The sequence below is a fragment of the Suncus etruscus genome, chromosome 1 (genome assembly GCF_024139225.1).
Source record: "Suncus etruscus isolate mSunEtr1 chromosome 1, mSunEtr1.pri.cur, whole genome shotgun sequence".
Lineage (NCBI taxonomy): Eukaryota > Metazoa > Chordata > Mammalia > Eulipotyphla > Soricidae > Suncus > Suncus etruscus.
Window position 1 is genome coordinate 72,164,682 of NC_064848.1, and position 12,035 is coordinate 72,176,716.

The 12,035-nt window shown below is 41.1% G+C and overlaps 1 protein-coding gene across 1 annotated transcript in view; it reads left to right on the forward strand.

Moving 5' to 3' along the window:
• The window catches only part of NR4A3 (nuclear receptor subfamily 4 group A member 3), a 43,848-nt gene that overhangs the window by 12,852 nt on the left and 18,961 nt on the right, over nt 1-12,035 (forward strand). Inside the window, exon 6 of the mRNA XM_049770104.1 lies at nt 11,579-11,778. Within this exon, the coding sequence (XP_049626061.1) occupies nt 11,579-11,778 (200 nt within the window). The remainder of the gene's footprint in view (nt 1-11,578; nt 11,779-12,035) is intronic.

Sequence of the window (12,035 nt, forward strand, 5' to 3'; positions counted from 1 at the left end):
TAGGCTGCATTGTTGATAGAAATGAAGGGGTGACTGGTGTACCTGCTGTGACCCTCTTTCCCCATCCATACCCTCATTATAGGCTGTGAAGCTTCCTCTCTCCACCTGATCAGGAGGCTTCACACAGACACATGTCAGATCCTTAGCACCAAAGGTTGAGGACTCTTACTCTGATTGCAAGTAGTGTCTCGTGACTAAAGTCAAGTCTCAGATAATAGTTTAGCAAAATAATACATTGGATTAAGGGCTTAGCCTTTGGAACCATGCAGGTCTAGATTAAAATACCAACTCCATTATTTACTAGGTAGATAACCCTGAACAACTGATTAAACCTTTTAATGCCTCTTTTGTCCTCTCCACAAGAAATAATAATAATAGTTCTCATTTCCTGGGGCTGTGAAAATTAAATAAGATGATACATGTCATAGCTTTAGCATAGTGTTCCATGTGTTTTCTGCTTGATCACACCTTTTGTACCCTTTGTTGATTATTCTGATGAGTATGAACACCACACATACCAGGTAGCATGTAGCAAAATTAAGCTAAAGTCTTAAGATTAAGAAATGGGACTAACTTTCTCAAAATCACTTACTAGAGGAAAAATTAGGAGCCAAGAATATCCTAAACACTGACCTTCACAGACTTCTCTGGTTTCCATTAAAAGCATAAGCTGAGATTAAAACTTCTCACTCCTGAAAGCAACTCTGGCCTTCCCTTATATGATTTGTCTGAATTAATGAAAACTCCATGCAGCCTAAGCTGACATACCGGCCTATAATCTAATACTGTCCCAGGGCATTTGAAATCATTCCAGATAGTCATTTCAGTGAAGTGAGGCCTAAAAGTGATTTTTGTGACCCCAAATTATCCAATTATTGGGCTACATAGCCTAATTAGTCATCCAGTGGCAAAGCCTTCCCAGTACTTTGAGTTGTCCCAGTGGGGAACTGTCTCCACACTGAAAAAAAAAAAAAAAGCATTCCAGTGTATTTGCTTCTTTCTGCCCCATTCATAGTGTCAGCTCAGTGTCATCCTCCTCATCAACAAACATTTATCCAATTCAATTGTTAGTTTTGTCCAAAAAAACAGATTGACTATGCCAGATTCTGGGTCACATGGATTACTACCTTGGGGGCCTGGCTCAATTTTGCAAGGCATATTTATTTTAATTACATTGTTTAGAAATCAGGTTGAACCTCATAACTTGGATTCTTTCCCTTTTAGAGAGCTTTACAAAGTTATCAAAAATTGGACCCAAATCAATTAAATTAGAAGACTCTTTAAAAATACAGTGAGTTTTCGTCAAAAACTTGGATGAAGGCAGGGAAGGCATGCTGATCACAGTTGCAGATGACAGAAAGCTGGGAGGGATCTCTAATGTGATGGATGTCAGTATCAACATTCAGAGCAATTTCGACAGGTTGGAACAGGATGGGCTGAAACCATCATGAAGAAAGTTAACAAAAATAAATGTGAAGCTCAGCATTTAGAATTTTAAAAACTGGAAGAAACTTGGCCTGTCAGTGGTTCATACTAAGATGATCTTAGGAGTTTATCCCACACACAATATATATGTATGTGTATATATATCTGTATATATATATACATACTCTTGGTTCAGAGCCAGGAGTAAGCCCTCGGTGCCATTGGATGTGGCTCCTCCCAAAAATTAACTTAAAATTTTTTTTAAGTTTCTTCCCCCCTTTTTATTTGGAGAGAGCAATACCAGATATATGCTCTACTAATAGGTTATATCCCGGCACAAGAGTCTGTGTTTTTAAGAAACTTCCTTTTAACAAGATAGAACTACCTTTGTTCTCTGAAAATAAAAATAAATATAAAATGAAGAAAATATTTTATTGAATGCCTACTTTGAGCTAGGCATCATCACATATGTATTCATATGTAATTTTACACATGCTACAATTCTATATAGTTTTAGCAATTATCTTTCAAAGGCCAGAGAGATAGCTCAACAGGCTGAGAACATGCTTTGCATTCAAGAGGCCTTGATTCAATACTCTGAAACATATTCTCCAGAGCTACAGAGGAGGGATCTCTGAGAACAGAGCTGGGAGTAATCCCAAAACAAACAGAATATCTTCCATTGAAGTAAAGTTTTCACAATGTTCTCTTCAAAGTTTTACATTTGAAAACTTATAGAACTAAAGGTGACCTCTGGATCATCTAATCCAAAGATTCCTAAATGTATTTGTTCTATCACCCCTTCCCTTCACTTAGAAATCACTCAGCACCCCTTGGAAATACACTTCTTAAGCAAACAGTCTATCCAAATAGTACCTGAGATTACTACCACCCCCTGGGTCTTTCCATCAACCCTTGAGGGGTAGAATTGCCTACTCTGGGATACACTTATCTAGTTATCTCTAGAAAAAAAATGTCTTTTTTTGTTTTGTTTGCTCAATAACATTTAACTATATTTTTCAATAGAAAAGTTATATATTTAAATTACAATAATCATATCTTCACTTAGTGATTTTGTTTTGGTTTTGGGATTTTTTTTAAGATTCTTGAGGACTACTCTCAGCTTGGTGATTAGGGCTCAAGAGCTATTCTTGGGTGCTGGCTAGGGAGAAGAGATAAAAACTGTGAGTTCTTATAAGCAAACCATGCTCTGCAGTGATTTCTAAAGGATCACTGCAGCTCAGCCCACTGACTTTAAAGAAGGCAATCCAGGGGGTTGGGAGATGATACAGAGTCAAGACTTGCATTTATCCAACCCTCATTCAATCCCCAGCATTGCATAGGGTCCCCTAGATACCACCAGGAGTAAACTCCTTATCACTGAGCCAGGAGTACTGGCCCCTGAGCAACACCAGGTATTGCCTCCAAAACAAAAGCAAAACAAAGAAAAAGAAAATAAAGTGAAAAGGCAAACCATTTAGAATCGGATAAGTAAAAAAAATTTAAATTTCTTTACTTATTTTCTCCTTATTCCGTATCCACATAGTCTATTACATCATGTTTATTTTTTATGCAGACTGTTCTTGGCTTTGGGGCTACACCAGGCTTGGTACTCAGAGACTCCCACTGCCTCAGTGCTTGTAGAACCAGAAAATGCCAGGGATTGAAAAGTATAGTCCCAAACCCTTTGAACTTTCTTCCCAAACCTATCAGGTTTGAGTCAAACCATGAACTGAACCAAAATGATTCATTCATTCAAAGTTCTAGCTTCCTTTAGTGACTCTGATAGAGAAATGAAAGCATGTTTGCCAGACAGATGTTTTCATCTTTTTTGTTCTGACACACGTGCTTTTTAGGTAGTAAATGAACAATTTTCCCCATTTGTGGGAAAGGTAGATGGAGGCATTGTGTTCCAAATACTGGAAGGAAGGAATGGTTAAAAACTCCTAGCTCTGGGAAGCACTCCTGACTCTGGGACCTTCACTTCGCCTTTGGGCCAAACTTCTCTCCTTCAAAAGTGAGCTCAGATCATTGTATATCAGTGCAGTCAAAACATGTCATATTTGATTTGTTTCTCCTCGAAATGTTGCTATTCTCTGCCTCACAGTTGCTTTTAATTTAGCAATACAAGTATATATAGATATTGGGCTTGGCATACAGAGCCTGCATAATTACCAATGAGAAAATAGACTTAACATCCTCATTAATTGGTCATTTCAAGTGTTTTTCAGCAACTTGGATGTTTTGGGGTAATAGCTCCAATTACGAGAGGTACTGATGAGATCAGAACAGGCAAATGACATTTGAAAATGTTAACTGCATGTCAGTGATCAGAATTCAATCTTCAGTATCACCAGGTGTGACCCCTGAGCGAAAGCCAAGAATGAGCAAAAGCCCCAAGCCCCTTCTAGCACCGCCAGGTGTTGCTCAAAAACAAAATAATCAAAGCAAATAAATAAAAACATGTTAGCAAGGGCCAAAATAGCTCAATGGATTGGGCATATGCTTTGCATGCAGGAGCCCTGTCACAACATGGTCACCAAAGTACTGCCAGGAGAATTCCAGAGCACTGAGCTAGACGTAGCCTCCAGAGACTACCAAGTAACAAGAAAAAAGATCTTGACAAGATAACCTAAGGGGAAAAAAAATTAGTTGGGCCGGAGTGATAGCACAGCAATAGGGCATTTGCCTTGCATGCTGCTGACCGAGACGGAGCAGGGTTTGATCCCCCAAATCCCATATGGTCCCCCGAGCCAGGAGCGATTTCTGAGTGCAAAGCCAGGAGTAACCCCTGAGTGCCATTGCTGGGTATGGCACAAAAACAAAAAGTGGCTAACACATTTTTTTTTTTTGGTTTTTGGGCCACACCCGGTGATGCTCAGGGGTTACTCCTGGCTATGCGCTCAGAAGTCGCTCCTGGCTTGGGGGACCATATGGGAAACTAGGGGATCGAACCGCGGTCCATCCAAGGCTAGCGCAGGCTAGGCAGGCACCTACCTCTAGCGCCACCGCCCGGCCCATGCTAACACATATTAAATCACAAAATAAAGTTCATGAAAGCTGAAAAGAGTAATTACACTAAGCTACTCACTCAGAAGACCCTCTCAAGGGTCTGTTTCCTCCTCTGAATGGAGAGGATATTGTGGAGTAAATGGCTCACTCCTGGGCTCACTTTCAGCCTTTGCTGATCCCTAACCTTGGCATCCCTGACCCTGTGTGTGCTATACCTGTTCTCATTGCACTCTGCAACAATTCAGCTTTCCCCAAAGTGTGGTGCCCAGACTGCCCCTGTGGAAAGGATACAGGGTGTTCTCTTAAAGACAGGTTCCTGGAGCTAGAAAGATAGCACAGGAGTTAAGGTGCTAGCCTTGCCTTTAGCACATAGCAAGAACAATTCACTTGTTCTTGGAACCTCCTGTCCCCCCACATTTCTTGGGGCTGAGAAGTGTGGAACAGATACAAATTTTCCAGAAAGTCATTTAATTCATTGACTTTCATTGAAAGTTGTTTAATTCATTCTTTTAATTCATTGCTTATTGGACAGCTCCTGAGTGAAGAACCCTGTTCTAGACAGGGAAAGTTGTTAATACAGAGAACCCTCCTTCCACAAGAAGCTTCCAGGTAGTGAAAGCAAGGAAGGGAATGAGTAGGTAGCTGCAGCAATGCTGTGAAAGGAGAGGTTTTGTTTGTTATTGGGATGAAGGGGTGAGGCAGTTAGATCAGAGAAGAAAAAGGTTTTGAGGTTTTCAGGGAAACTATTTTCATTACCAAATTTCTTAGGTTTAAGAAACAAAGCATATGACTATATAGTTTGGTTCATATAAAAAATAATTAGATGCAGAAAAAAGTAGCATTCTAAGGGGATTTAGTTGTTCTCTTTTTGGTTTGGGAACCATGTCTAACAGTGCACGGGGGCTATTCCCAGTTCTGTTTGGAGGAGCTATGAGTGCTGGGATGGGCCTGGACCTTTCACATGCTGATCATAGACTCAGCCCATTGAACTTTCTCTGGCCTGAGAGCAACTGTTCTGATGGATCTGGGAATTCAGCTCAGAGCACCTGCCTCACATACATGAGAACATGAGTTTCATCCCTGACATTTCAAAACAAAACACATTAGCATCCCACTCCTCTTTTCTCAGTTCCTTGTTACCAAAACCAAGACCAAAAACAATTGTAGAATAAGTTACCTATTTAGCCTGTACTCACATTGATGAAGAACAAATAGTGACCTAGAATTTTTGGGTCACACCCGGCAATGCTCAGGGGTTGCTCCTGGCTTTATGCTGAGAAATCACTCCTGGCAGGCTCGGGGGACCGTATGGAATGCCGGGATTCAAACCACCATCCTTCTGCATGCAAGGCAAATGCCTTACCTCCATGCTATCTCTCTGGCACTGCGACCTAGAATTTTAAAGCAAATGCTCTGTGATGAGAGCGTCACTTTTCTAAATATGTAGGGCCAATAGTCTTCTTACCTTACCCCATTCAAGTAACATGCATTAGACCTTAGATCAAGTCTGACTTGTACAGGGCTCTTTGTTGCCCTCCAAAATAAATAGACACAGTTTCATTTCAATAACTTGCATTGTAATTTACAGCTCTGGATCCTCATTCTAGATCCTTTAAAGAAATCTCCATTATCTATTAGCTGTCAGTCACTGTAATATCTTTGCTTAGAGGCAAAGCCAGGTTTGGGGTGTGTGTCAATCATCAGTATAGGTTGGAATGAAAAATTTGCATAAACAGTGAACAAGATACATTTTGAGGGGCTGGATTGATAGCACAGCAGTAGGGCATTTGCCTTGCACGAGGCCAACCCAGTACAGACCTGGGTTCAATTGCCAGCATCCCATATGGTGCCCTGAGCCTGCCAGGAGTAATTTCTAAGCTCAGAGCCACTGGGTGTGGCCCCAAAACAAAAATTTTAAAAAAAGGACACATTATTTTGGGAAGGGGTAATACCTGTCAGTGTCTACTGCCAGCTCTATGTTCAGGAATCACTCCTGGTCGGCCTCTGTGGGTCATATATGGTATTAGTGATAGAGTGTAGGCCGGCCACATGCAAGGCAAGTGACCTACCTACCATACTATCATCTCTCCAGCTCCTTTATTTTTTTTTTTAAATCTTACTTGTATTGTCTTCCCTTTCCCCCAAGCCTTGAACACTGACCATCTTCTCACTCCCAAGTAACTGGTGTCTTGGTTGACTCGACTTTGGCTCCAGAATTCTGGACCGTGGACTGTAATTACTGAAGGTGAATTACAATGGGTCAGGCAAGGCATGCCAAGTTTGCTGGCTTACCTTCTGTCAGACTCCCTCAGAGAACACAGAAATTCAGGAAGCTAGGGACTTTATTTCTGGGTATTCTGGCTATGCAAATGTGAGCCCAGTAGGGGCAAAGGCCTGCAGAGCACCCCAGGCAAAAATCTTTAGAGGATTCTAAGCAGATTCAGAAGCAGTAAGAGTAATGACATATGAGCCTGTTAGTCACAAAAGGAGGTTAACTGTTAGGTCCCTTTTCTATCAGGAAAATATGCATCTTTTAGTCCTCTGCTCTCCACTTAATAGATATTTTGAAACTAGAGTACTGAGTTAGATCAGAGTGATAGTAGAGGTTAAGGTGAATGTATTGCATGCAGCTGATGCAGTTCCATCCCTGGCACTGTGTGGAATAATTTTCAAGTACAAACCTGAAAGTAGCCTCTGAGTACTGGAAAGTATGGCTTAAATCAACATTCCCCCCCCCCACACCAAAAAAAAAAATCCCGTGTAAGATTTTAGGCAATCAGACTTGGTGCCATATGCAATATTTAGAGTCTTGTTAAATAAGTGTTACTACCTGGAGTAATCACTACTCCTACCATCAGTCTGGGCCATAAAACACTCCTCAGTAAATGTAAAAGAATAGAAATGTTTTCTCTCAGACCATGGTGAAATGACACTAGATCAGACAAGGAAGGTAGCTGGATGTAAGACGCGGGAGACTCAGGGTTCAGCAAGTGCAGCTGCTTCCTACTTCATAGGATGCAACAGTCCTAAAATGTTTCATGATTTGGCTACAGCTGCAAGTAAGTCAGTGCCTGAGTCTGGAGGGGGAGGACCCCATGACCTATTGCCTGATCCAGCGTTCTTGAAACTCTGTATTCCCACCCCCTTAGGAATGTTCCAGTTAACATTGGAGGCTTTTTTTTTTTTTAATTGACATCATTGTGAATTACAAGTCCTTCACAGTTGTATTTCAGACATATAGTGAGGGTGAATTAGGACCATTCCCACCGCCAGTGTTGGCCTCCCTCCACCAGAGTTCCCAGCATGCATCTCGTTCCTCCACCCTTAGTCCCCTGGTCTACCAGGGTAGCAGGTCCATTTTGTGTTTAGCTCGTTATAGCTCGGGTCTCCTGATTCTATTGCCGTTGGTTTTAGCTTGGGTCTTTAGTTCTGACCTTATTTTCTTTCCATCCAATGCACCTAAGACACTTGGGCCCTGGGCGCCATCTACTTTTTATTCTTCTTCCGTCAATTTGTAGAAAGATATAAAAATATGAGGTAAAAACAAGTGATTCATATTCCAAGGTTCTATGGAAAAAATGAGAGCCCTTATCTGAAAGATATAAATAAAATTAAAAGGGGGGGCAGGTGTGGACATTGGAGGCTTTTTAAAAACAAAACACATTTTTATAAAGGTACTGGAGGTTACAATACTGTTAATCACACTTTTCATGTATGCATCATTCCAACACCACACACATCCTCATCACCAGAAAGCCAGCTTTTCTCCACTATTATCCCAGGGACCCCTCTAAACTGCATCCCTCATATAAACTCAGTTCTGTAGACAAACTCATTAGCTCCAATGACTTTGATAATTTAATGTGACCTTACTATATTTTTTAATCCCACACATTGAAGAGCTCTCTCTCTTTCCTCTCTCTTTCTCATTAGTGATACCTCCATACATATAGATGAATAGAACTAATGTCTTGAAATTTCACAAAACTGTAAATCCATGATAGGCCAATAGAGTAATTTTGTTTTCAAAAAGTAAATGGGGGGGGTGCAGAGTGATAGCACAGCAGGTAGGGCATTTGTCTTGCAAACGACTGACCTGAATTTGATCCCTGGCATTTCATATGGTCCCCAGTTACTGCCAAGAATGATCCCTGAGCTCAGAATCAGGAATAACTTACCCCTGAGCATTGTCAGGTATGACCCAAAAACCTAAAAGAAAAAAAGTAACGCACCACCGCTCTGGCCCTGAGATATATATATATATTAAATAATTATCATTATGGATAATTCTGTGCTACATTTTAAAGTTTATGTGAAATAGATAAAATGTAAAATTTAAAGTAAGAGTGAAAAGAAATAAGAAATTTTAAGGGGGACAATCTTACTGCATCTATAAAATTATAAAGTATGTTTTTAAAAGTACTTATACACTGGATTTCAAGTAGCCTTGGGATAGCATATGGAATTAAATAAATAAGAGAAAGTAAATAAGAGTACAGTGAAGTCCCTTTTTTCAGCAAGGAGTGTGTGAGGGCATTTGCTGATACTGCAGGATGGTACTAGTGTCCTGGAGTCGCTATGAAAGGTGGTTCCCTTCCTCCTCCTAGACTTGGCTCTCACACCCCTTTATATCACATCACACTCTGGGCTGTAGAGAATCAGGGTCTTGGTAGAATGACTGAGATCTGGAAGTTAGAGCTCTGATGCTATCAGAACTGAGAAAGTTGGGCTGAAGACTTCTAACCCCCACCCATTTTTTCTTGCAGAAATTCAGAAACCAAGGGGGACAGTGAGATTCTGTATAACATACCTGGAATTAGTATCATCATGTCATCATGTGTTAACATAATGGCAGGTGTGATACAGATCTCATTGCATCTTGACAACCAAATGTTAAGGAGTAGTCTCCCATTTCATAGAGGAGAAAACAAGGCTCAGAATAGTGAAGCATTTTGCCTCCCCAAAGGAGAGTGGAAGAACTCTAATTTCACACATGAGGCACTTGGTCAAATCTAGGCTCAAATAAACTGGCTTCCATGGGAGCTGTTCTTTATGTTATTTTGTGCTATCTTTTCGGAAAACTCTCTCCTCTCTCTCTCTCTCTCTCTCTCTCTCTCTCTCTCTCTCTCTCTCTCTGTCTCTCTCTCTCTCTCCTCTCTCTCTCTCATGAAAGACCTGATCAAAACAGGCTCCTCATTTCCTCACACAAACCTCCCTACAACAAGTCCCTGTTGGCTGTTTCTTCTCCAGTGAGATGAAAGCTTTGTGGTCAATCTAGACACTCCTAGGGCTATTTCATCAAATAAACAATATTCAGCCATGATTTATTTATGTAGCAACCAGTCACCATGCTGTTGCCTGAAACATGGGAGCAATGAATACATAACCTGGAGACCTTCAATTGGAGCAAAATGCTCTGTAAATTACCAGCTTGTAAATCAAGAGATAAAAAACACTTGAAAGCACAGGGCCATGTTTAACTCCTGGCTGTACCACATTTGCTTATATAATTTGGGACAGTTTCTCAGCTTCTTTGAGCCTTGGTTTTCTCATCTATAAAAGTAGGGTCCAGATCCTACCCCAGGAGGAATGGATCTCTGTGAGAGATGGAACGCAAACATACTTTCAGTGGTGTTCCTGGGAAGGAAACAATTGTGCCTATTTCCTTGAGTTTGTCTATGGATCTCTTAAGTGTGGATGTTGTTTCTGAGTGTTGTCTCACAACAGTGATCTTCCTGCCTGCAGCGGGAAAGATCTCCCACCAAAGAGTTGAGCAAAATCTGACTACTAGAAAGAAATACAGCCTCCATGATTGAACTAATCAAACTTCATTTCGTTCCTATGAATTTTTTGAAGTTGCCACAAGTCCTCATTCATGTGGCATATTAATAATTGCCCAGGAGATACCCACAACCACTTTCCCCTTTACTTTCTGTGGCTGGGAAGAATAGAGCTTGCACACTCTTGGCAGGGCTCACAAGTACCTGTTTATAGTGCTGTGGTGATTACGCACTTCGTAGGAACAGAGATCCCAAACAGCAGTGTCTCCTGCATTGCATTCAGCATATAGGACAGTACAAGGCTGAACACTCCTGGCCTCAGGTGTGCCAGGCAGTTGATTTATCTTGGAGCTATCCCCAGGACCCTTCTAATGTATATTATCTTATAAATACTTACTAAAAGATAAAGCAAAAAAATAAGAAGAAATTTCATCTTCTACAGTTCTGTGATCTCCATATAAGGAAATAGGTGAAAATCACCTGAATATCTTGCTAAAACAGTTTGTAGGCCCCACCAGAGATTCTGGCTGAATTTCTATAATTCTGGAGTAGAGCCCAAGATGTTCATTTCTAGCATATTCCCAGGTGTTGCTGGTGCTGCTTGTCCAGGATGCATATTTTGAGAACTGAAGGTTAATTAAGTATCTTGTTTGGAAAGAACTGTGCTATAATGAACTCAGTAGGTTCTGGTGGTCCACTGACTATAAGACCCTGGGGTCTGGTTCTCAGTGCTGGATACCCTCTGGAACTATCTGGAAAGCTTTTAAAAATTCTGATGACCAGACTCAGATTCAAGATTGAAAACCACTTTGTTGTGGCCTAGGAAGTGCATGCAGGAGGCCTGGGTTCAGCTCCAGAACTGAACACTGCCAGAAGTAACCCCTGAGCACTAAACTGGGATTAGATCCACTAAATACTGCTGGATGTGGCTAAAAGAAAAAAAAAAAAGACAAATAAAACTGCTATTCTAACAGGACTTAAGCTAACTTATTTGGCACTGTGTAATAAAATAAATACTCTCCTATTACACCACAGAGCCATTGTGAAAATCAGATGAGACTGAATGCAAAAGGATTTTTAAAAAAATGAAAGTCAGGACTGGCCCAGAGAGACAGCTCAGTAGGGTATATATTGTGCTTTGTAAACAGGAAGTCAGGTTCCATCCCTAATACCTTACTGCTCCCTAAGCACTGTCAGGAGCAATTTCCAAATTCCCAAGCATGGAGCCAAGAGGTGCCTTTGATCCCTATGATGTGTGACCCAAAAATAGGGGAGGGGGTGCTAATAAAAGTGAAATAGAGGCATGGATAGTCTTGGAAGAGCCAGGGGAGATAACACCACTGTCTGCATTCGCTTTCCAGTACTGTCCCACTGACCAGGCTGCGGCAGGCACAGATGCTGAGCACGTTCAACAGTTCTACAACCTTCTGACAGCCTCCATTGATGTGTCCAAAAGCTGGGCAGAAAAGATTCCCGGATTTACTGATCTCCCCAAAGAAGATCAAACATTACTTATAGAATCAGCCTTTTTGGAGCTGTTTGTTCTCAGACTTTCCATCAGGTAATTACTACTATTTTACTTCACTCTTTCTTCAAAGAAGAAACCTGCTATGTCTATGAAAGCCTGTGAAAGGTCTTGCTCTAGAGGGGTATGTGAAATATGATATGGCATTAAAAGACTGATCAGAGCCAGAGCAATAGAGCAGGTTCCATGTAACTTATCTTAGTTCAATCCCCCATGCCATATAGGGTCCCCCAAGAACCTCCAGAAGTGATCCCTGAACACAGTGTTCAGAAGTAAGTGCTGAGCACAGCCAG